The sequence below is a fragment of the Ascaphus truei genome, chromosome 15 (genome assembly GCF_040206685.1).
Source record: "Ascaphus truei isolate aAscTru1 chromosome 15, aAscTru1.hap1, whole genome shotgun sequence".
NCBI lineage: Eukaryota > Metazoa > Chordata > Amphibia > Anura > Ascaphidae > Ascaphus > Ascaphus truei.
In genome coordinates this window covers 24,151,827-24,178,611 of record NC_134497.1, presented here as the reverse complement: position 1 = coordinate 24,178,611, position 26,785 = coordinate 24,151,827, and the positions used below count along the sequence as shown (strand labels likewise).

At 50.5% G+C, this 26,785-nt stretch overlaps 1 protein-coding gene across 1 annotated transcript in view; it reads left to right on the top strand.

Moving 5' to 3' along the window:
• Positions 1-26,785, top strand: part of LOC142466363 (uncharacterized) — a 790,214-nt gene that overhangs the window by 745,744 nt on the left and 17,685 nt on the right. The window contains exons 3-4 of the mRNA XM_075571215.1: positions 5,300-5,498; positions 8,525-10,813. Coding sequence (XP_075427330.1) covers positions 9,356-10,813 — 1,458 coding nt within the window. The 5' untranslated portion in view covers positions 5,300-5,498; positions 8,525-9,355. The remainder of the gene's footprint in view (positions 1-5,299; positions 5,499-8,524; positions 10,814-26,785) is intronic.

Genomic DNA, 26,785 nt, shown 5'->3' with positions numbered 1-26,785 from the left:
AATATACAAACAGAGACAGACCCCGGGTCGTAGCCCACCGCTTAGTAGACTTATGTACCAGGTGGATACAACCGGAAAAACATGACAAGGCAGAGATCCTTGAACAGTTTGTGCTCGAGCAGTTCATACAGATACTGCCCCCCTCCTCCCGCTCCTGGGTAAAAAAACACGCTGCATTTTCCCTGGATTCAACGGTCCGCTTGGTGGAAAACTTCCTGGGCGACGACACCCAACAGGATAGCTGGGAATGGCCGGTGCAAACACCAGTTGCTTCCGGTGACACTAGAGGCAGGAGAGCAGACAATCGAGGGGTCTACAACCTGCCAGCTCGGGAGATCCAGTCAACCCGATCGGAAGACCCTTTCCCATCTCGGAGGGTTCCTGGTACAAACTCCCGCAGAGACGCCCGTCCTGGGTCCGAGGCCACTGGATCACTCAAGGGAGGCCGCCACCCACAGTATTCCCCGAGAACCTAGACTCCTGTCACCCACCCGGTGGAGAGGATAACCCCACCAACCAGAAGGGAGGATCCCATCCAACAGCGGAGAGGTCCAAACGCCGAGCCCTGTCGAGAGCTTCCGCTGACGACCGAGGTTGCGGATTCAGGAGATGAGATGGACTGTTCATATGGCAGAACCACTGCCACAGTTTGTCTCCGAGGGGACCACAATTCGTGGTTAGTCCCAGCATCTCTGGAGGGGACAAAAGTAAACGCCATGCTGGACTCGGGCCCTGGAAAAACCCTGATCCTAGAGGGCCTAATTCCAAGCAATAGACTATCTTATGACTCTCCTTGGAATATCAAGTGTATCCATGGGGATACAAAGAGATACCCAACGGCGAACGTTCTACTGCGTATCCAGGATCAAGAGGCTAGCCTACTAGTGGGAGTTGCTCCCTGGCTACCTGCTCCAGTTCTACTTGGCCGAGACTGGCCCTACCTCGAAACATTGTTGGCCCCTACTCCTACGGAGCCTACTTCTCTGGTACCGGAGAAGCCTGGAGACTTGTTCCCTTTTTCCCCAGAGATTTTTCCCCGTAGACACCATGTCCCAAAGACACGTAAACAGAGACGTGCGGAAAAAGAGGACTGGTTAAGAAAGGCTGGGACTCTTGGTAACATTAGTCAGCCCAAAGGACTGCTGGTCATGGCCGGGGATGACCAGGGTGGGGAACAGATAGATACGGGAATTTTGCCAGACCTGGATCTTCCTGACTTCCGTCAGAGACAGAGGGAGGACCCAGCTCTGGCTAGACAATATGAGAAGGTGGTACAGGTCAACAACAAGATAATGGATGAACAGGGTGTAAAAGTGTTTCCACATTTTGAACTGTTGAATGACATTCTATATCGTGTGAATAAGGTTACACAAACAGGGGAGGTCATTCGACAGATGCTAGTCCCTAAAGGGTTGATTAAAACGGTGTTCACCCTAGCCCATACTCTCCCATGGGGTGGTCATTTGGGCAGAGATAAAACCACGGACCGCATCTCGTCCCGGTTTTACTGGCCAGGCATACATGATGACATCATGAAACTATGTGAGACATGTCCTGAATGCCAGTTAACTAACCAAAAAGGACAGAAGCCGGCTCCCTTGGTTCCTCTGCCCTTGGTAGCCGTCCCATTCGAGAGAATTGGGGTAGATCTGGTCGGACCTTTAGAACCCTCTGCGAAGGGACATAAATGTATACTCGTTGTGGTAGATTATGCCACCAGATATCCTGAGGCCTTCCCTCTGAGATCAGCCACTGCTAAACAGGTTGCTCACAGGCTGTTAGAACTGTTCTCTAGGGTAGGACTTCCCCAAGTAATGTTAACTGACCAGGGAACAAATTTCATGGCAAAGTTAATGCAGGATGTCCTAAAGATATTGGAGGTAAAATCCGTCCGGACCTCAGTCTACCATCCTCAGACTGATGGATTGGTAGAGAGGTTTAACCGTACTTTAAAAACCATGCTTAGGAAGTTTGTGGACACTGAAAAGCGAGCTTGGGATGAACTTCTCCCTTTCCTGTTGTTTGCGGTACGAGAAGTTGACCAATCATCTACAGGCTTCTCCCCGTTTGAGCTCCTATATGGACGCCAACTTCGGGGTATTCTCGACCTACTGAAGGAATCCTGGGAGGAGGAGCCCTCCGCCTCCAAGAATACCCTTCAGTATGTCATAGACCTTAGAAATCGCCTAGACATGATAGGTCAGTTTGCTAAGGAAAACCTCAAATCTGCTCAAGAACGTCAAGAAAGGCAGAATAACCAAAATGCTCGCTTGAGGGTCTTCCAACCTGGGGACCAAGTGATGCTACTACTACCGACATCAGAGAGTAAACTCCTTGCGAAGTGGCAGGGTCCTTTCCAAGTTCTCCGCCGCACCGGGGAGGTGAACTATGAGATCTCTCAACCAGGGTCCAGGAAAGGTAAACAAATCTACCACGTGAACCTCCTGAAACCCTGAAAACGATGATATCACTGTTCATCCACCCTCGGGAAGGAGAGACGGATTTGGGTCCGCAGCTTCCAAAGGGTAGTACGTACAATGACCATCAGGTTCCCATGGGAGGGCAGTTAACAACGGAACAAAGGTCAAACCTACTAGAATTATGTGACCAGTTCCCAGATGTTTTTTCGGAGCTGCCAGGGCAGACTAATTTAGTGTCCCATAGGATTGAGACAGAACCTGGCGTAAAAGTACGGTCCCGTCCCTATAGATTGCCAGAGGGCCGAAAAGACCTGGTAGAGAGGGAGATAATAGACATGTTGGAATTGGGCGTGACCGAGGAGTCCCACAGCGAATGGTGTAGCCCTATCGTGTTGGTCCCTAAACCAGATGGGAAGGTGAGGTTTTGCGTGGATCTGCGAAAGGTAAATGCTGTATCCAGATTTGATGCATATCCAATGCCTAGGGTGGATGAATTGCTTGACTCGCTTGGGAAAGCAGAGTATATCTCTACCCTAGATCTCACGAAAGGATATTGGCAGATACCTCTAGCGGAAGAATCCAAATGCAAAACTGCCTTCGCCACCCCTCTCGGGTTTTACCAATTCGTCACTATGCCATTTGGGTTACATGGGGCTCCAACCACGTTCCAAAGGTTAATGGACAAGGTACTACGACCCCATAGAGCATATGCCGCGACCTACTTGGATGACATTGTCATCTATAGCAGACACTGGCAGTCTCATATAAAAAGGTTAAGGGCAGTCCTAACGTCCTTAAGAGAAGCAGGGCTCACTGCAAATCCCAAAAAATGTGCCCTGGGTAAATCCACTACAAAGTACTTGGGCTATGCCGTTGGGGGAGGGATAGTAAGGCCACTAGCTAGCAAGGTGGCCGCCATAAAGGAAGTCCCCACCCCACAGACAAAGACACAGGTCCGCTCCCTTTTGGGGTTAGCAGGGTATTACCGGCGGTTTATCCCCAATTTTTCAGAAATATCTGCACCCCTAACAGATCTGACAAAAAAGAGTGCCCCGACCCAAGTTAAATGGTCTTTGGAGTGCCAAGACGCCTTTGACATGCTAAAAAAGTGCCTGTTAGAGGGCCCCGCTCTTCCGAGCCCAGATTTTAAAGAGCCCTTCATCATCCAGACGGATGCCTCAGAGGTAGGACTGGGAGCAGTGCTGTCTCAGCAATTTGATGGTGTTGAACACCCGATACTGTTAATCAGCCGGAAGCTGTTCCCAAGGGAAGTGAGGTATTCCGTTATTGAGAAGGAGTGCCTCGCTGTAAAATGGGCAATTGAGGCCTTGAGACATTATGTCGCTAGAGTACACTTCACCCTGGTCACTGACCATGCGCCCTTGAAGTGGTTAAACACCATGAAGGACACAAATCCAAGGTTGACCAGGTGGTATATGGCCCTCCAACCCTTCTCTTTTGATATTCAGCATAGACCTGGAAAAGACCATGGAAATGCTGATTTTTTTTGTCAAGAGAAGGAGTGGAGGGTCGGGCTTCAGCCTTGTGGGACACTAGCCACACACAAACAGGGGAGGTATGTGACAGGGTGAAGTCAACCCCTATCAGTTATGCCTGGGAAACATATGTCTGAGTGCTTCATCCAGCACTCATAAGGGTTAACTCAGGTGGAAGCTAGCTAATCAGGATGTAAGCTGACACCTAAGAGCCAGCAAGGTAGATAAGGATCTTGTTACCTGCAGTAGCTGGCTGTCTGAGATGAGAGCACATGGATAGATGTGCTGCTAGCCAGAAGGATACAGCACACTACTTACTGCAGCCAAAGTAAGATTTCTTTCATTTGTTTGCATGACTGCTTAAAAAGACTCTTACGGTTTGGGTATGGTTTAGCCAGCCAGCCTGCTAGCTAGGACTGCTGTGTTAGTCAGTTTTCTCCCAACGTGGAGCAGGATTTATTTGCTTAAAGGGACAGTGTACCCGCATGTTATGTTGCTGTGGAGAAATAAAGCCACTGAACGTTTTCATTTATCCTGAAACTACACGTGTGGACTGTTCCCTGACCTCGGCTACAGGCCGTCCTGCCACAAGCAGTATATGGTATATAGCACCAGCAAGATAAGTATGTTCACTACCAATGCATAGGAACACCAGTTGTTAGTGAAAATGCCTAGATATACCTGTATAGTGGCTGATCTACAGTGTGCAGTTGGGGTAAAAGGCACTAGCAAGGTAAGTATGCTCTTAAGTAGTTATTAACTTGTCAGTATAATATATATAATCCCTTTAATGAACGGCTCCCTTAGACCATCGGGTGTTACAGGAGTATATAAGTGCAGGAACCGAGCCAAAACGCTGACTCACTGTCATTGAGTCTTAGTAACACGTCTGTATCAGAGGGCTCAGGACGTGCACATGTGTGAAGAGTTCTGCCGACGTGCATGTTTCGCTACGAATGCTTAATCATGGCCAGTGTAGAGGGGATCATAATAAGTATACCTGTCACAACATATAAGGATTGCATTAAATCCCTCATATAAACTTTCCCCAAGGCTTCCTGGACTAAGGATACTTGGGGCTGGTGTTTTCAAGCAACACTAACAATACCTACCAACCCAGGGATTACCCTGTCCCCAAGGGAAATCAGCGTATTGTCAATTGTTTAATCCTATTTTATACCCCATTGTTTTACTATGTTTCTAATAAAATCATATTTTTAATTTAAAAATCATCTCAACCTAGTGCAAGAGTGTTCTACTTGGGGTTCTTTTCTCCTCAGTACATTATCTAACCATGCCCCATTAGCACCTGCACTTAACTATATTTCATCACAACATTAGTTAGCAGTAGCGGGGGTCTTATTCTATAGTCTCCAATTTTAGGTTTGTAAATTGTGCAAGACACAAGAAAGAACAGAACCTTATGGTGTTGCAGTACCACAGGGAAATCTACTACAGAACCTGCACAGAGCTCCCCCCCCCCCCCCCACACACAGAGCTCCTGGTCTGGTTTGGAGATGAATATGGGAAAGAGCTTGGTGTCAAGGGGGCACGCTGTGGAAAAGTAACGTGCCAGCACAAGGTAATCAGAAATATGTTTGTTACGTGGTTTTTACATCTCTATTATCTTATTACTGATGTTACATTGCAAATAGTGATAGATCTGCATACACCATTATGGGTGAACTAGAACTTAATATCACTAAACCTGACATGAGTCAAGGGGCCGGATACATCAAGCTGCGGTAACCAAAAATGCCATATTACCGCACATAAAAAAGGCCTTAAAGCTGCAGTTCAGTCAATATCCTGCATTTTTGTGTTTTTTAATAAATCAGTTCTGTAGTAAAAAAAAATACTTTCAGCATTTTCTGTTTTAAAAAAAAAACAACTTTGAAAGACCAATTTTCTTGTATTCTATTTTAACAAGCATTTGCTAAGGCACTGCCCCTTCATGTCCTGTCACAAGCCCTGGCACACCCCTTTGTCAGCACTGCCCTCCCTCTTGCACATGTCAGTGCAGGAGTGCTCATGAATATTCATGAGCTTCCACTGATGGACTTAAGCAGAATATAAACAGATCCCTTCACTAATTATGTCACCAAATTTCGCCGACCAATACATGGAGAACAAATTGACCTGCAGCTATACACTTCTTTAGGTAATTAGAGATTGCCCACATGAAACTATTGAAGTAAAAAAATAAATAAAAATAAAAAAAAGACTGAACTGCAGCTTTAATACCGTGCAATAAATCAGCATTGCAGCGCCAAAAATAAAGCACTTTTTTTGGACTCGTTAAAAGCATCAGATCCGATACAAATCAGGCATAACATCACATTTTTCAAGTAAAAACTGCCATATATCAAGTTCTGATATTTATCGGAACGGGATGAACGGCAGAAATACTGCAAATATGTTATCACCGACTCCAGGCTGGCGTTAGCCCTGTCTTCCTCCTATGTATATAATAGCAAATATACAGCCCATTATATACATAGGCAATATGAGCTAAACCAACATGGAATAGATGATAAAATAGTTGTTAACATACATTACAGTACATTTTAACCACTTAGTAGTCCACAGGTGCAGTCATCGATTTCCATGACTAGCTGACCCCACAGGGGATAATATAAACATTACACTACACTACCTACCCCCCTTTGCTACCTTAGTGGCTAGTAAAGCATGGTTAGTTCTTGGTTTGTCCCACAGGCATAAACAAAACCCCTACGGCTCCGATACATCAAATTCTGTTAAAGTGGAGATAATATCGCACCCAGGGAAATAATAAACTAGTGGGTGTTATTACTGCAATTTTGTGGTAATAATTTACTGGGTGCGATATTTGGTCCAATCTCACGATATGGAAATTAACGCCACCGTTAATAATATTACATACCGCATTGGGTTAATATTTCTATCATGGGCTTCTGTAATGTCTATTATTACAGAAACCTATGATCAAAATAAAATTAACCCGTTTCATGCCTGTGGTTAACAAGGTATACCACAGGCACCAAAGGGATTAATACTTTATTTAAAAAAAAAAAAAAACCATTACTTAACCCTGTTGACCTCGTTAGTGGCCAGTAAAGCATTCCCAGTCTAGTTGCTAAGGTAATTAAGGGGTTAACACCTCTCTCCACCACTTCCCCCCGCCCCCCCCCCCCCCAGCACGGAAGGTCTAACCACCCTCACCAGGGCAACTAACGTCATCACACAAATCCCCTACCTCCGCCCCCCTTCTAGACTAGTGCCCAATATCCTTATTTGTCAAATGTGATTTTAAATATTAACAAAAAATATATACATGTTTAAAACAAAACAAAAAAGAACATTCAAAATACATTTTACACATAAAAACATTGGTTATCACTGTGGATAACTAGGCCCTGTCAATGGGGGGGGCCCGATATCCCATTAGCGATAAATGGTAACCCAGTAATAAATAAATACATCAACAATATTAAAGTACATTAATCACCCCCCTCAGTGGCTAACTGCTAAGGTAATGAAGGGAGTTGGTGGATGTACCATGTGATGAATGCCTTTTTTGGGTGCTGGGATATCACCTTAAAGCTGCAGTTCAGTCAATATCCTGCATGTGTGTTTTTTTTTAATAAATCAGTTCTATAGTAAGAAAAAATACTTTTAGCATTTTCTGTTTTAAAAAAAACAACTTTGAAAGACCAATTTTCTAGTATTCTATTTTAACAAGCATTTACTAAGGCATTGTCCCGTCATGTCCTGGCACACCCCTTTGTCAGCCCTGCCCTCCCTCTTGCACATGTCAGTGCAGGAGTGCTCATGAATATTCATGATCTTCCACTGACTGACAGAAGCAGATGAAAAATATATCCCATATCTAAAGATGTCGCCAAATTTTGCCAATCAATACATGGAGAACGAATTGACTGGCAGCGATATAGTTCTTTAGGTAATTAGAGATTGCCCACATGAAACTATTGAATTTAAAAAAAAAAAAAAAGACTGAACTGCAGCTTCAAACGGAGGGAATCACCTTCCTTTTTTTGGAATCACATTCCATGATTTTGCATCGTTTTTGTGTTTGCATTATCCCCACCACCATTGTATATGTATATATGTTCAAATACAATAATTGGGCATTTGGTTCCTGATTTAACAGTGGAGATTTAGCAGAAAGTTGAGTCATCCTATAACTATTAGAGACCTGGTACATGGTGCGGTAACGGGAACACCCGGTGACTGACTGTGAGCTTCTAATGAGACACGTATTCTATTCATTGTACAAACATTTTTTAATTATACGTCACAACTGAAACTATCGACTTACCATCTATCAAAGGATTTGAAAAGATTTCTGCCACTTTAATTGATGTTTTGCAGCTAGTAAGATTTCCGTTTAAATTGCTAAATATTATGATCCACTTTAAATGTATGATCCACTACATCTACAGTAGTCTCCTTGTCCTAATGCTGCACATGTGCTAAACCTTCATTTTACAATGTACATCTACAGTTTACTTTCATCCTGAACTTTTTGTGATGTGCCAACTTACCTCTCCTGCATGATCTTTTGTAAGACAGTTTGTGTAACAGTGACTTTTTTGTTTCGTCTAGTACAAAACCAAGCACCAATAATCCACCCATGACAACACTGCAAGGTTGCTTTTAGCCGTCAGGATTACCTCCTCGAACATCTGAAGGTCAAACACCCAAATGAGAATATGGAAAAGATGAGGACAGAACAATCTTGCAACATTCCAATAAATATGACAGAAAATGCATCTTTCAACCAGTAACTGACACTTGAACAAGTGACCACCAGGGGTCACTATAAGATCACATAAACATAGTGACTAGTCGGTATCACATAAACATAGTGACTAGTCACTATGTTTATGTGACCTTTCAACCAGTCAAGGCAATTAATAAACAATGTACCTGCTTCTCATTCCAAAATATATATATTAGCAGCTACCACCGGAAAAGATCTTGGAGAAAGTGGGGAGAGTCTGACTTGGTTATCAGACCAGAATCTACAAAAGAGAACACAGACCGGAGAGAGACCGCATGTATGTGGGGAATGTGGGATGGGATTTAGTTACTTATCCAACTTGAACATACACAAGAAAACACACACAGGGGAGAGACCGCATGTATGTGGGGAATGTGAGAAGGGATTTAGTCGGTTATACCACCTGAACACACACGAGGACACACACAGGGGAGAGACCGCATGTATGTGGGGAATGTGGGAATAGATTTAGTGACGTATCCAATCTGAGCAAACACAAGACACATACAGGGGAGAGACCACATGAATGTGGGAAGGGATTTAGTCAGTTATTCAATCTGAACTCACACAAGAGGACACATACAGGGGAGAGACGGCATGTATGTGGTGAATGTGGGAAGGGATTTAGTGTGTTATCCAGCCTGGACACACACATGAGGATACACACAGGGGAGAGACCGCATATATGTGGGGAATGTGGGAAGGGATTTAGTGATTTATCCAACCTGAGGGGACACATGAGGCAACACACAGGGGAGAGACCGCATGTATGTGGGGAATGTGGGAAGGGATTTAGTGTGTTATCCAGCCTGGACACACACAAGAGGACACACACAGGGGAGAAACCGCATGTATGTGGGGAATGTGAGAAGGGATTTAGTCATGTATCCCACCTGTGCAAACACATGAGGACACACACAGGGGAGAGACCGTATGTATGTGGGGAATGTGGGAATAGATTTAGTGAAGTATCCAGTCTGAACAGACACAAGAGGACACATACAGGGGAGAGACCGTATGGATGTGGGGAATGTGGGAAGGGATTTAGTCAGTTATCCCACCTGAACGCACACAAGAGGACACACACAGGGGAGAGACCGCATATATGTGGAGAATGTGCTAAGAGATTTAGTACATTATCCAACCTGGATATACACATGAGGATACACACAGGGGAGAGACCGCATATATGTGGGGAATGTGGGAAGGGATTTAGTGATTTATCCAACCTGAGGGGACACATGAGGAGACACACAGGGGAGAGACCGTATGTATGTGGGGAATGTGGGAAGGGATTTAGTCGGTTATCCCACCTGAACAGTCACAAGAGAACACACACAGGGGAGAGACCGCATGTATGTGGGGAATGTGGGAAGGGATTTAGTGTGTTATCCAGCCTGGACACACACAAGAGGACACACACAGGGGAGAGACCGCATGTATGTGGGGAATGTGGGAAGGGATTTAGTGTGTTATCCAGCCTGGACACACACAAGAGGACACACACAGGGGAGAGACCGCATGTATGTGGGGAATGTGGGAAGGGATTTAGTGTGTTATCCAGCTTGGACACACACAAGAGGACACACACAGGGGAGAGACCGCATGTATGTGGGGAATGTGGGAAGGGATTTAGTCATGTATCCCACCTGTACAAACACATAAGGACACACACAGGGGAGAGACCGTATGTATGTGGGGAATGTGGGAATGGATTTAGTGACGTATCCAGTCTGAACAGACACAAGAGGACACATACAGGGGAGAGACCGCATGTATGTGGGGAATGTGGGAAGGGATTTAGTGTGTTATCCAGCCTGGACACACACAAGAGGACACACACAGGGGAGAGACCGCATGTATGTGGGGAATGTCAGAAGGGATTTAGAGACTCATTCGGTCTGAACAGGCACAAGAGAACACACACAGGGGAGAGACCACATGTATGTGGGGAATGTGGGAAGGGATTTAGTGTGTTATCCAACCTGAACACACACACGAGGAGACACACAGGGGAGAGACCACATGTATGTGGGGAATGTGGGAAGGGATTTAGTCATTTATCTAACCTGAGGAAACACAAAAGGACACACAGGGTAGAGACCTATCTCTAAAGCCAGGCATTTTTAGGGATTACCAACGACTAAGACGCTCACATAAAAGTGCACACGTGTATCTGTGTTACGCTAAATCACAATGAAAAGTGACTAGTTTATGGTGCATAAAACAAGCATTTTTAAAGGATAAAAAGTTATAACATTTAAAATGCAGTTTTTTGTATAATTCTTATTGTAGTTTTATTTAAAGAAAATTTTTATTCTTAATGTTTTATATTTCCATGCTGTTGGTTCTACTAAAATGTGTGTTTCCCATTATGCTGAAGCGGTCTGTAGCCTCACTTAGCTGTAAATCGGAATAGTTTAGCCGCGACCAATTTGCCATCAGCATTAGCCCCAGACAGACCCTCTGCCACCAGCCACTTCTAAAGTACGTTTTATTACTGTTTTGGGTATGGGGTTATTTTAACGGGTTTAGGGTAGGTGGTTTTAGGGTAAGGGGGGGTGTGACAGCCTCCACAATAAAGGTGAAGGGACTGTGGGGGGAGGGCATGGGACTGTGGGCGAGAACGGGACTGGAAGCCCCTCGCTCATCTCTGGGTTTTGTTTGGGGCTTGTTACGTTTTGGCAGGAAATTGAGCTTTGTGTTACCAGGCAGATGTGGGACAGGTGTCAGGTGATTGGCTGAGGAGTAGGTGCTGGGCAGGTGGGCAGAGTGCTTTGATTGGGCAGGCCAGAAGGAGGGCGTGGCTAGGGAGTTTGGGCAGGAAAATGAAAGGTACAGTATATAGAGACGTATAAGAAGCAGATAGGGAAATTACCTGAAGTTAGGGGACATTGGCTGCCCCACTCCCCTCCCAATGTGTTATTATATATTAACAGCTATATATACTGTATTTAGTTTATGCTGTCGCAGCATGGCAACAGTGGGTTAAAAGTGCTAATGCTGTTTACCATCAGTCTGTGGTTATTGATCATTTTATACTGACTGGGGCCAGGGTAGAGTTGGGCAATGGGTCTTCAAAAAGAGGTTAGTGTCCCCTCCTCCCAGGGTTTAAGCTCACCCCTTCCCACTGTTTAAAGTAGAAGGTTTTCTCATGTTTCTGTGTTGGACAGACTCACTGCGGTCATTCTCCCTCCAGCACAGATAAATGAGAATTGTCACATTTTAGTGTTAGAACCTGCTGTACTGGTCATGCCGTGATGTGGCAGCAGGCTTATAACGCTTTGGCCAAAGGGTTTTACTAAATAACCCTTACTCACGAAAATACTAATGAAATATTTTACTATATACAGCTGAACCCCATTATAACGCGGTGCTCGGGGTCTCCCTGATACCACCGCGTTATAACCGAGATCGCGGAAAAAAAATGGCCGCCACGCCCGGGGTTCCATGTTCACAGAGGGGGAGGGCTGGGATAGAACTGTGCTACACCTCCCTCCCTCTTGCTGTCCCTGTCTGTCTCTCCACCCTCCCCCAGTGTCTCCAGCAGTCAGAGAGCTGCAGGCAGTGCTAGGAGAGTGTGCGGCTCTGGGCTGCAGCCTCCCTTCATGCCAATTTTACTCACATGTCCCTGGCCACTTACCACCCGCACAGCAGCTTGTCCTCTTTCAACTCGCTCTCACTAGTTACATTTTGCTGGGTCCTCACTAATGGTTTGACAGGGCTGGAATGTGCAAGAGGGATTTAGCAGATAGGGGAAGGAGAATACAGTAGTAGGGAGGCAGCCTTTTAATCAAGTACTTTCCCAATGTGGAGACAATAATGGAGCACATGAGACATGACTGAGAAAAAGATTTACAGATCATTCCCAGCTTATTGTGAGAGGGAGAAAAAAAGAGTGAAGTGGATAATGTATACATTATACAACATAAAAAATATCTTCAATAATTTATGAAATATACTAATGAAATATTTAACTATATTACAGCTGAACCCTATTATAACGCGGTGCTTGGGGTCCCCAATACCACCGCGTTACAACCTAGATCACGGGAAAAAAATGGCCGCCACGCCCGGGGTTCCATGTTCAGGGGGGGAGAGCTGGGACACCTCCCTCCCTCCTGCTTTCCCTGTCTCTTCACCCTCCCCCAGTGTCTCCAGCAGTCAGAGAGCTGCAGGCAGTGCTAAGAGAGTGTGCGGCTCATGGCTGCAGCCTCCCTTCTTCATGCCAATTTTACTCGCATGTCCCTGGCCACTGATCACCCCGCACAGCAGCTTCTCCTCCTTCAACTCACTCTCACTGGCAAACTTTTCAGGGACGCCGAGGGGCCTGCCCGGTCTAGGGAGAGAGTCAGATATTTGTCTGGAGACCCCTTTCTGGCCTTATTACACAAGCCACCTAAAATGGCAGCTGGAGCCATGCGGCTGAATTAAAAATAAATGGCCGTAGCGAGGAGGTAAGAGCCGCAGCGGGGGAGGGCGGTGTGGTGGAGGTCCCACTCCAGCATTGTGGAGAGCGTCGGCCATCGGACAGTGGGGAAGGAGCAGGAGGAGGAGCCATTTTAACTCTGCGCCCCGCTAGAGTGCCGCCGGCATGTGCAGGTTCGCTCCTACCCCTCCACATACTTACCGGCTTGACGCTACCTCCGTCAGATGAGGGGGTATTCGGGGGTGACCTCAGCTCGCGCAAGCAGCTGACGGCTGACAGGAAATCCCAAGCCCAAAAAGTATCCACAGTAACCAAAATGGCTGCCACGGTCCTGTGACGGAGAGGGAGCTGTGTGCCGGGCTTACCTTCAACCCTGCCAGCAGGTCCGTCTGAGCGCGCCTTCCTATGCCCCCCGCCTTCTTGCGCCCCCACTGTGAGGAGAGGGAATGAGCAGAGCCGCTGCCTGAATCGGAGCTGTCTTGCTTCATGCGTTACAGCCTGCGTTTCAGCCGGATCCAAGATGGCCGCCACCAGTTTGATTTAAAGGCACAGCTTACCCAGGAAAAGAAATGTAAAAAAAAACAAACACAAAAAATACAGCTTGATCCTAACCAAGGTACTGTTTCTGGTTACGGTTCTCCAAGATGGCCGCTTACACCTAGAGCTCCCTCTGGGCCTTTGCAGAATCTGCAGCCATCCAGCATTGGCATGAAAAGCTAAAGAAACAGCAGTTGAGTTCTTATCATGGGGGGTCAACGAGGGGTTGTATTGTCACTGTCGGACCTCTCCCAGAGAAATATAATAGAAAGAATGTCTATAAGTGCAGGATGAGGCCTAACTCCATGGAAGGCAGAGGCTTCCTTACTGCATTAACACATCCCTGACACAGTCAGAGGTCCATCTCCCCTACCTGCTGCTGGGAGGTGAGTGATTGCGGGGAACAGCGCTGGTCGTGTCCACGCGGGAGCTCCGGTATCAGTGCGGCCGGCGGCAGCAGGAGGAGTACTGGCAGGGCGGGCCGGGAACGGGGCTGAGGAGACATCGCTGGGAGCGTCCCTGGCTGCATGCGGCTGCTGGGAGGTGAGTGAGAGGACTGATCCCATCACAAGGCCCTGAGAGGCCTGATCCCATCACAAGGCCCTGAGAGGCCTGATCCCATCACAAGGCCCTGAGAGGCCTGATCCCATCACAAGGCCCTGAGAGGCCTGGTCCCATCACAAGGCCCTGAGATGCCTGATCCCATCACAAGGCCCTGAGATGCCTGATCCCATCACAAGGCCCTGATCCCATCACAAGGCTCTGAGATGCCTGATCCCATCACAAGGCCCTGAGAGTCCTAATCCCATCACAAGGCCCTGAGAGTCCTGATCCCATCACTAGGCCCTGAGAGGCCTGATCCCATCACAAGGCCCTGAGAGGCCTGATCCCATCACAAGGCTCTGAGAGGCCTGATCCCATCACAAAGCCGTGAGAGTAGGGTGACCAGATTTTCAAAATGAAAAACCGGGACACATAAAAAAATTATTTATAAAACAAATTACATCACGTGACGCACCCTGTTGCCATGACAACGAGACACTGAAGTCAGGCGGTGACATGTTGCCATGACAATTTGGCATCACGTGATGCCTCAGCGCCATAATACGTCCCGTTGTCATGTCAACTTGATGCCGTGTGACGTCATGGAGCGTCTTGTTGTTATGGCAATGTGCATTACGTGACGTCGCGCAGCCATGTTGGTGGAATTTGGAGGGGAGGATACAGACACACACACACACACACAGTGACACACGCACACACACAGAAACACAGTGATACCGTGACAAACACAGACAGTGACACACACTAAGAAGGATGACCAGATTTTCAAAATGAAAACACATAAAAAAATTATTTATAAAACAAATTACATCACGTGACACACCCCGTTGCCATGACAACGAGACACTGAAGTCAGGCGGTGACATGTTGCCATGACAATTTGGCATCACGTGATGCCTCAGCGCCATAATACGTCCCGTTGTCATGTCAACTTGATGCCGTGTGACGTCATGGAGCGTCTTGTTGTTATGGCAATGTGCATTACGTGACGTCGCGCAGCCATGTTGGTGGAATTTGGAGGGGAGGATACAGACACAGACCATGACACACACACACAGAGACCGTGACACACAGTCACACACACAATAAGCCCACCTCTGCAAACACACACAAAAATAAGTCCTCTCCCCCTTGGGGTGGGTAAGGTGCCTAGGAGGGGATATAAGGGGGCATGTGGGTTACCTGGGGCCCGGGGATGGGCTGCTGGAGCAGCATAGGTAGCCAGTGCAGCTGAGAGACTGGCAGGCCCACGGAGCTTAAAGGGAGGGACAGAGGGGCGGAGCCTAAGGAAGGTGAGGGCCCGGCATTACTGGAGGAGAGAAGGGAGGGGGGCAGTGCTGAGGGAAGGGCCCGGCTTGCAGCACCTCGTCAAAACTCCGCCCCTCCCACATCCTCCAATCACAGCCGGCATTCTCCTGCTTTCTCCGCGCCCTCCCATCCGCTTGGGAGGGCACCCAGCCAACATCCTCCGCTCCCTGCAGCCCCAAAAGCTGGGACCCCAAGTAAAAACCGGGACATTTTGAGAATTAATTAAAAACCGGGACAGCACATGAAAAACCGGGACTGTCTCGGCTAAACCGGGACGACTAGTCACCCTAGCTCTGGTTGAGGGAGAGCGGGGGGTGGAAGGGGCTCTGGGTGAGGGAGAGCGGGTGGGGGGAGGGGCTCTGGGTGAGGGAGAGTGGGGGGGAGGGGCTCTGGGTGAGGGAGAGCGGGTGGGGGGAGGGGCTCTGGGTGAGGGAGAGCGAGGGGGGGAGGGGCTCTGGGTGAGGGAGAGCGGGTGAGGGAGAGCGGGTGGGGGTGGTGGTGGGGGTGGTGGTGAGGGAGAGCGGGTGAGGGAGAGCGGGTGGGGGTGAGGGAGAGCGGGTGGGGGGGAGGGGCTCTGGGTGAGAGCAGAATGGGGAAGGGGCTCTGGGTGAGGGAGAGCGGGGGGGAAGGGGCTCTGGGTGAGGGAGAGCGGGGATGGGGAAGGGGCTCTGGGTGAGGGAGAGCAGGGGGGAAGGGGCTATGTGTTAAGGAGCCAGGGGGAAGGGGCTCTGGGTGAGGGAGAGCGGGGGGGGGAAGGGGCTCTGGGTGAGGCAGAGCAGGGATGGGGAAGGGGCTCTGGGTGAGGGAGAGTGGGGGGAAGGGGCTCTGGGTGAGGGAGAGCGGGGGGCAAGTGACTGTGAGGGAGAGCGGGGGGAAGGGGCTATGTGTGAAAGAGCCAGGGGGAGGGGGCTCTGTGTGAGGGAGCGGGGGGTGCTTTGTGAGGGAGGGGCTCTGGGTGAGGAAGCCAGGGTGGGGGGGCTCTGGTTGAGTGAGCCAGAGGGGGCTGTGTGTGAGGCAGTGGGGGGGGGGGCTGTGTGCAAGGGATCAGGGGGGGCTGTGTGCGAGGGATAAGGGGGGGCTGTGTGTGAGGGAGCATGGGGGCTGTGTGTGAGGGGGGGGTTGTGTGTGAGGGAGGGGGGGGCTGTGTGGGAGGGAGCAGGGGGGCTGTGTGGGAGGGAGCAGGGGGGGCTGTGTGGGAGGGAGCAGGGGGGGCTGTGTGGGAGGGAGGGGGGGGCTGTGTGTGAGGGAGGGGGGGGGCTGTGTGTGAGGGAGGGGGGGCTGTGTGTGAGGGAGGGGGGGGGGCTGTCTGTGTGGGAGCGGGGGGGGGGCTGTGTGTGAGGGAGCGGGGGGTGCTTTGTGAGGGAGGGGGCTCTGGGTGAGGAAGCCAGGGTGGGGGGGCTCTGGTTGAGTGAGCCAGAGGGGGCTGTGTGTGAGACAGTGGGGGGGGGCTGTGTGCAAGGGATCAGGGGGGGCTGTGTGCGAGGGATAAGGGGGGGCTGTGTGTGAGGGAGCAGGGGGGCTGTGTGTGAGGGAGGGGGGGCTGTGTGTGAGGGGGGGGTTGTGTGTGAGGGAGGGGGGGGGGCTGTGTGTGAGGGAGGGGGGGCTGTGTGGGAGGGAGGGGGGGCTGTGTGGGAGGGAGCAGGGGGGGCTGTGTGTGAGGGAGCAGGGGGGCTGTGTGTGAGGGAGGGGGGGGCTGTGTGTGAGGGAGGGGGGGGCTGTGTGTGAGGGAGGGGGGGCTGTGTGTGAGGGAGGGGGGGCTGTCTGTGTGGGAGCGGGGGGGGGCTGTGTGTGAGGCAGCGGGGGGGGGCTATGTGTGAGGGAGCGGGGGGGGCTGTGTGTGAGGAAGCAGGGGGGCTCTTATTATTATTTTGCAAAATAAAGTAAATTATAAAATCAGGACAATCTGCATTTAAAGCCCTCTGTGTGACACAGAGAGAACGTGCGTGTGTTTTTTTTATTTTTTTTAGTTGTATTACAGCCTCAGGACGAGTCATTTATGTAACTGTATTTGTAACCATGTATTATTTGTCTTACTCTGTGCCCAGGACATACCGTATTTTCCGGCGTATAAGACGACTTTTTAACCCAGGAAAATCTTCTCAAAAGCCGGGTGTCGTCTTATAGGGCGGGTGCTGAAACTTCCGAGCCGGACTAGAGAATCTGCGGTCGCCGCATATGGTGGGGGGAGCTCAAAAACGGCCGCGGCCGCATCCCCACCGTATGCGGCGACCATATGAAAGCAGCAAGGGCGGCGCTGTACAAGTACGGTAGAAGAAAATCCACTCACCAGGATTCGTGGAAAGAAGTGACTTAACGCGGTCCCGATGACGAGGTGAGGGGGCGCCTCACCGGGAAGGTGTAAGTGAAGGGCGGAGCAAGCTGCAGGCGTCCGGGATGCCCGGGTATGGAAAAAAGAGATAGAGCGGCGCTGTGCCCAGAAAAACACGCCTCTTTCACCCGTCTGGCCCGCCCTTGTATCCTATTACCGTACCTCCTTCTCTTGGGGAGTCGTCTTATACGCCCAGTCGTCTTATACGCGGGAAAATACGGTACTTGAAAACGAGAGGTAACTCTCAATGTATTACTTCCTGGTAAAATATTTTATAAATAAATGATGTCATATCCAGGTTACCTCCTTCATATCAACATTGACCAAAAGGGAGGAACTGAAGCAGCTTTACTGAGATATATTACGGACAAGGAGGAGTATACACATCTACATGCAGAATAAACTATCTTTCCCTAGCACAGTGCCTGGGAAATGTCTTGTTTCTAATCTACACAGTATGTGACACGTGATCCGTTTGAAGTCGAAAACTACAACTCCCATGATCCCCTTAGTGTGAGCATGCGAGGTAGGACACAGAGCTGTGACCTGGATGTAGTCAGTGTCTACTTCCGGAAAAGTGAAGACTTGAAGAAATAAAGTGGTGGAGGAAGCACACAGGAGCCTTTTCTGTAAGTAACTTACTTTGTATTCAAAGCATCAGAGCAGGTATATGCAAACACGTGGCGTTTCAGGACATGTCCTCCCCTCAGACCATACACCTTACTGGAATAGTGACCCTAACAAATGTATACTCCCCTGGGGTTACACAATCACCTCATAAGCAGCACCTGTGTTTGCAGCCTCAGTACTTCCTGGTTGAAGTCTGACGTCATCGCAGCGTCATATGATGCTGATGACGTCACGTCGCTAAGCAACCTGGAAAACCAATAACAAAATAGAGAGTCACACAGGACAGCTCAGCACACTTGCTTAACTGTGGAGAAGTCAAATTGCATAAGTTACACTTAAGTAACACTAAATTGAAGCAACATGTGTGCATTACATTGGTGCCATAAAGGATATTTAATGACTATAAATTAGTCTGAAGAACTGGGAGCTGCCGTGCTGATATTTTCTTTCTTAGATGATTTTTCTGCCAAAACGAAGGGTTAAAGCTGAAAAGGAGCAAGTTAAAAGATGGTTAAATGTTATGAGCTTACAGTCAAAAGCAGCATTATTACACATCTATCTGGGCATAAGATAACAAGGCAAACTACAAACCATTAGCGATATATAGATTAAAGACAACTCCTATTATAGATAGTGTAGACACAGAGGCACATAGGCTAGATCACAAGTGTTATCTAGTAGCTAATTAATAATAATTGTGTAGACTTTAGTGGGATAAACAGAATACACTGACTGAACACAACTACCCCCCACACTCACTCAGCCCACTGCAAACCCTGAATAGACCCTAGCACTGCAATAAAGCAAAACATTTGTCAAGGAAAAGGCACACTCCTGCTGTTTAGTCTGCACACACACTTGGCTCACAACAACTCCATGCAGCATTACCTACCTCTGGCATAATGAACCTGGTATATATGTGTAGCATTGGTGCCCTTCGGCTCCCAGTGACCCCCCTCCTTTGTCTCAGCGCGGTCGCGGGTGCCGCCAGAGGCAGTGATGGACCCACCGGCTGTTCACAAAGGTGGGGGCCGGTGCAGGGAGCGCTCGGTGTCCCTGGAGCCCCGGTGGCGCACTCGGCAAGCGGGGGCCGCCATTGCAAATATTCGCGCATGCGCAGTGGTCGCGCATGCGCAGAAAGCTCACAGGAGCCAGGGAGAAGTCGCGCGAGTGCGGGACCAGGCAGGGAAAGGTTGCGGCGGCCATTAGGTGTTCGGCCATGCGCAGGAGAATCACGCCACGCGGCCCCAATGCTCAGAGAGGCTCCCCAGGACTACAAATCCCATGGGGCATAGCGAGGGAGACACCAGGTGCGTGATAGTGGCCAATGAGGGCCAAGGATTCCCAGGCAGGGATAAAAGATACATTTCACGCGCTGCAGAATGGCAGTTGGAGCTAGGAGGGGGAGGAAGGGTGTAGTGAGCAAGTGGCTCCTACACCAGGTAAGGTGCCCCCGAATCCCAGATAGGCCCCAACTCCCCACCAGGTTAGTGGGTAAGTGAGAAGGGACGGCCCCTAGGTTAGGGACTCTGCTCTTAGGTTAGGTAGGAGTACAGTGTGTCTGCTGCAGAGGTTAGGTATGAGTGCAGTGTGTCTGCTGCAGAGGTTAGGTAGGAGTGCAGTGTGTCTGCTGCAGAGGTTAGGTAGGAGTGCAGTGTGTCTGCTGCGGAGGTTAGGCAGGAGTGAGTCCGAGGGGATCTGGGTGGCGATGGGAAGAGGTAGTGCGGGTGCAGGGGGTCAGGGACCCACCTGCATAGGATAGGCTACCCCGTAGGCCCCTAGGAGTTTCCCCTAAAGCCATTCAAGGTTGCTGTGCTGTAGGGACGGCCTATAGTACAGCGAGTGTCACTGTAGTTCATAGAGTCAGTTAGGGACTCAGCATATACTGCGCAGCGTTCCGAAGGTTGGGCGCAGACTGTTGCGGCAGAGATTTCCGCGTGGGATCGTCACGGATGGTGGTTCCGGTGTCTTCGGTCATCTGATCCTTTTCGAAGCAGTTGCAGATCCGAGCACTGGAGTGCTCGGCAAGTACTCTAACTCTACAAATGCACCAACGGTTCCATTAGTTAGTGACTGCGCAGTCATCATTATTAGTTTCTCCCTAAAGGGGAGTGGACATACTGAGTGGGGATTACTGGACACGGGGTACGATCACCCGGTGTAGGTGGGGGCGTCCTGCGAGGCGCATTAGCTAGTGTCTCCTCTAGGGGGACACACCCGTTATTCTGTTGGTGTTATTGTTTCGTATCCTAACCAGTAAAGGTATTAGTTATTATACTTACAGTGTGCTAGTTATTTGTATGTGTCCTGCGAGGAACAATTCCCGCTCTGCTGGGAACCCTTGCAGGTGGAGGCGCTGCACCGAGTACAGGGTTACTCCTAATACACCCACCCCAGGTTCCCCGTGGCGGAAGCTCAGCTCTCCTCGTTGCCAAACAGGTAAAGCACCACAACGAGACGTAGTCAGAAACACCTACCTACCCCAATATCACTTATGGGGGGGGGGGGAGGGCTACATATATCTCAACTTTGTTCTCTTGTGGCCTCATTGAAATGTTTCTCTCTCTATCGACTACAAACTCGTCCCTCCTGGCCCACACACACAATATCACCATACACCGTGGACTACTCAAAAGCCTTGCAATATCTACTGAATGTTGTTGGAGAACTCAAAAAACCAGCACATTAACCACCACACACTCAAATGGCAAACATCACAAATGTACAACTTGTCGCCAATATAAATATCTGGAGCCTGCTGCCCAAACTGGATAAACTAAGAGCATGGTGCCTTATGCATAAACCCAAAGCCATCGTTCTCACAGAAACATGGCTAACCCCTAAAACTCCCGATGCAAATATTGCCATTCAGGGATACTCCATATCTAGGACAGATAGGTCAAAGAGAGCAGGAGGAGTGTTATTTTATATTGCAGACACCTTACAATTTACACTGTTAAATTGCCCCCCAAGCCCACCCTCTTGAAATTCTAGTTGGCAGAATCTGCCTCCCCTTTTCTAAGCCCATCTTGCTTGCTGGCATCTACCGCCCCCCTAAAGCCCCTCTGCAATCATTGACTGAATTCACCCAGTTTCTTGGCTCCATCTCCTCTCTGAATGAGAAGAGTGAATTGCTACAGTAGTTCTTGGGAATTTCAACTTCAATTGGTTTGACCCTAAAAAACACAAAATCCAGATACAAATCAAGTCGCTTAACCTGTCACAACAAATTTCCCAACCCACACGGACAAATCTGAAATTGCACAACCATTCCTTGCTAGACTGGATTCTCTCCTCAAATCCCAGCAAAATCCAATCCTCTGGCATCCTTCGTGACATTTTTCAGTGACCAGGCAATAGTGTACTGTGTAAGGAAAATTAAACCGCCCCAATCAACCCTAAAGTTCTCCTCACTAGAACATTTAGAAACTTTAACCCAAGCCAGTTTCTGGCAGACCTTGGCACAGAATCGATTTAATTCCCGACCCTGATTCTGCGCTCGACTTTTTCCAATCCGAGTTCTTAAACCCCCCCCGCTCAAGTTTTAAAAAAAATGGCGGCGATTCCCCCGCGCATGCGCAGGGAAGCAGGGGCTCCCCCCCGCTCCCAACGTGGAACGGAGGAGGAATTACCAGCTCCTCTGCGGCATGCACGTTACGTGGGACGGAGGGGGAAGTACTAGCTCCTACTGCGGCCCGCTTCCCCCCGTGGCCAGCTTCCCGCGCTCTCCACGAGCTCGCCTCCCGTGGCCCCCCCTCCTAAGCCCACCTCCCATGGTCCCCCCTCCCGAGCCCACCTCCCGCGCCCCCAAACCCACCTCCCGTCCCGGGCAGCTGCCGCGGGGATATCGGCGGCAGCAGGGGAAAGCGTCCAGCGGCAAGGTAAATCACCCCACCCAGTCACTGTCACACTCAGTCACTGTCTCCCACCCACTCAGTCACTGTCTCCCACCCAGTCACTGTCTCCCACCCACCCAGTCACTGTCACCCCCCCTGTCACTGTCACCCAGTCACTGTCTAAATCACTGTCTCCCTACGTCACTGTCCCACCTACCCACCCAGTCACTGTCTCCCAAGTCACTGTCTCCCACCCACCCAGTCACTGTAGTGTCCCACCCACCCAGTCACTGTCTCCCACGCCCAGTCACTGTCAAGTGTCACTGTCTCCCACCCACCCAGTCACTGTCTCCAAAGTCACTGTCTCCCAAAGTCACTGTTTCCCATAGTCACTGTCTAACCCACCCAGTCACTGTCTCCCACCCATGGTCACTGTCTCCCAACCCACCCAGTCACTGTCTCCCACCCCAGTCACTGTCTACCCTGCCCAGTCACTGTCTCCCACCCAGTCACTGTCTAAACTGTCTAACTGTCTCCCCAAGTCATTGTCTCCCTCCCAAGGGTCACTGTCTAAGTCACTGTCTCGCACCCACCCACCCAGTCACTGTCTCCCACCCAAGTCACTGTCTCCCTAAGTCACAGGCTCCCTCCCACTCACCCACCCAGTCACTGTCTCCCTAAGTCACTGTCTCCCTAAGTCACTGTCTCCCTAAGTCACTGTCTCCCTAAGTCAATGTCTCCCACCCACCCAGTCACTGTCTCCCACCCACCCACCCAGTCACTGTCTAACACCCACCCACCCAGTCACTGTCTCCCTCCCAAGTGTCACTGTCTCCCTCCCACCCACCCAGTCACTGTCAAAGTCACTGTCTCCCACCCACCAGTCCAGTCACTGTCTAAGTCACTGTCTCCCTCCCACCTAAGTCACTGTCTCCCTCCCACCCAAGTCACTGTCTCCCACCAACCCACCCAGTCACTGTCTCCCATTCCAAACACCCACCCAGTCACTGTCTACCCAGTCACTGTCTCCCTCCCAAAGTCACTGTCTCCCAAGTCACTGTCTCCCACCCAAGTCACTGTCTCCCTAAGTCACTGTCTCCCTCCCAAGGTCACTGTCTCCCTAAGTCACTGTCTCCCTCCCAAGGTCACTGTCTCCCTCCCACCCAAGGTCACTGTCAACCCACCCACCCACTCACTGTCTCCAAACCCAGCCACTGTCTCCCACCCAAGTCACTGTCTCCCAAGTCACTGTCTCCCTAAGTCACTGTCTCCCTCCCTCCCACCCAAGGGTCACTGTCTCCCTCCCACCCACCCAGTCTCTGTCTCCCTCCCAAGGTCACTGTCTTAAGTCACTGTCTCCCTCCCACCCAGTCACGGTCTACCACCCACCCACCCACACAGTCACTGTCTCCCACCACACAGTCACTGTCTAGTCACTGTCTCCCAAGTCACTCTCTCCCAGGCACCCACCCACCCAGTCACTGTCTCCCAAAGTCACTGTCGAAGTCACTGTCTAAAGTCACTGTCTCCCACCCACCCAGTCACGGTCTAAGTCACTGTCTCCCAAGTCACTGTCTCCCACCCACCCAGCCACTGTCTAAGTCACTGACTCCCACCCAACCCACTGTCAAGTGTCAGTCAATGTCAAAGTCAGTCAATGTCTCCCACCCACCCAGTCAATCAATGTCTACCATCCACCCACCCAGTCAGTCAATGTCTCCCACCCACCCAGTCAGTCAATGTCTAGTCAGTCGATGTCTCCACCCACCCACCAAGTCAGTCAATGTCTAAGGTCACTGTCTCCCACCCAAAGTCACTGTCTCCCAAGTCACCCACCCACCCAGTCACTGTCGAGTCACTGTCTCCAACCAAAGTCACTGTCTCCCAAGCACCCACCCACCCAGTCACTCTCTCCCACCCACCCACCCAGTCACTGTCTGAGTCACTGTCTCCCTAAGTCACTGTCTCCCACCCACCCAGTCACTGTCTCCCTCCCACCAAAGTCACTGTTTCCCAACCCAGTCACTGTCTAAGTCACTGTCTCCCAGGCACCCACCCACCCAGTCACTGTCTCCCAAAGTCACTAGCTAAGTCACTGACTAAAGTCACTGTCTCCCACCCACCCAGTCACTGTCTCCCAAGTCACTGTCTCCCAAGTCACTGTCAAAGTCACTGTCTCCCACCCAAGTCACTGTCTCCCACCCAACCACCCACCCAGTCACTGTCTACCACCCACCCACCCAGTCACTGTCTAAGTCACTGTCTCCCAACCAACCACCCACCCACCCAGTCACTGTCTCCCACCCACCAACCCAGTCACTGTCTCCCAGCCAAAGTCACTGTCTCCCACCCACCCACCAATCCAGTCACTGTCTAAGTCACTGTCTCACACCCACCAACGCAGACACTGTCTCACATGGTCACTGTCTAAGTCACTGTCTTAGTCACTGTCTCCAATCCACCCACCCAGTCACTGCCTCCCATCACTGTCTACCACCCACCCAGTCACTGTCAATGTCTCCCATCCCCACCCACCCAGTCACTGTCAAACCAACCCAGTCATTGTCTCCCACCCACCAACCCAGTCACTGTCTAAGTCACTGTCTAAGTCACTGTCTAACACCCACCCACCCAGTCACTGTCTCCCTCCCAAGTGTCACTGTCTCCCTCCCACCCACCCAGTCACTGTCAAAGTCACTGTCAAAGTCCAGTCATTGTCTAAGTCACTGTCTCCCTCCCTCCCACCCAAGTCACTGTCTCCCTCCCACCCAAGTCACTGTCTCCCACCCAAAGTCACTGTCTCCCAAGTCACTGTCTCCCACCCAAGTAACTGTCTCCCTAAGTCACTGTCTCCCTCCCAAGGTCACTGTCTCCCTAAGTCACTGTCTCCCTCCCAAGGTCACTGTCTCCCTCCCACCCAAGGTCACTGTCAACCCACCCACCCAGTCACTGTCTCCAAACCCAGCCACTGTCTCCCACCCAATTTACTGTCTCCCAAGTCACTGTCTCCCTAAGTCACTGTCTCCCTCCCTCCCACCCAAGTCACAGTCTCCCTCCCAAGTCTCTGTCTCCCTCCCAAGTCTCTGTCTCCCTCCCAAGGTCACTGTCTAGTCACTGTCTCCCTCCCAGTCACTGTCAGTCACTGTCTCCCAGGCAAGTCACTGTCTCCCACCCACCCACCCACCCACCCAGTCACTGACTAAAGTCACTGTCTCCCACCCACCCAGTCACTCCCAGCCACCCACCCAGTCACTGTCTCCCAACCAGCCACCGACCCAGTCACTGTCTAAGTCGCTGTCTCCCAGCCACCCACCCAGTCACTGTCTCCCAAGTCACTGTCAATGTCTCCCATCCCCCACCCACCCAGTCACTGTCAAACCAACCCAGTCATTGTCTCCCACCCACCAACCCAGTCAATGTCTAAGTCACTGTCTCCCACCCACCCAGTCACTGTCAACCCAGTCACTGTCTCCCACCCACCCAGTCACTTTCTCCCACCCACCCAGTCACTGTCTCCCATCCACCCACCCACCCAGTCACTGTCTCCCTCCCAACTCACTGTCTCCCTCCCATACCCACCCACTCACTGTCTCCCAAGTCACTCTCCCACCCACCAACCCAGTCACTGTCTCCCACCCACACAGTCACTGTCTCCCACCCAGTCACTGTCTCCCACCCACCCAGTCACTGTCTAAGTCACTGTCTCCCACCCACCCACCCAGTCACTTTCTCCCACCCACCCAGTCACTGTCTCCCACCCAAATCACTGTCTCCCATCCACCCACCCAGTCACTGTCTCCCACACACCCACCCACCCAGTCACTGTCAACCCAGTCACGGTCAAAGTCACTGTCTCCCACCCACCCAGTCACTGTCAAAGTCACTGTCTCCCACCCAACCCACTGTCTAAGGTCAGTCAATGTCTCCCACCCACCCAGTCAGTCAATGTCAAGTGTCAGTCAATGTCTCCCACCCACCCAGTCAGTCAATGTCTAAGTCACTGTCTCCCTAAGTCACTGTCTCCCTAAGTCACTGTCACAGTCACTGTCTCCCACCCAGTCACTATCTAATGTCACTGTCTCCCACCCACCCAGTCACTTTCTCCCACCCACCCAGTCACTGTCTCCCACCCAAATCACTGTCTCCCATCCAAGTCACTGTCTCCCACCCAGTCACTGTCTCCCATCCAACTCACTGTCTCCCAAGTCAATCTCCCACCCACCAACCCAGTCACTGTCTCCCACCCACACAGACACTGTCTCCCACCCAGTCACTGTCTCCCACCCACCCAGTCACTGTCTAAGTCACTGTCTCACACCCACCCACCCAGTCACTTTCTCCCACTCACCTAGTCACTGTCTCCCTCCCAAATCACTGTCTCCCATCCATGTCACTGTCTCCCATCCGCCCACCCACCCAGTCGCTGTCACCCAAGTCACTGTCTCCCACA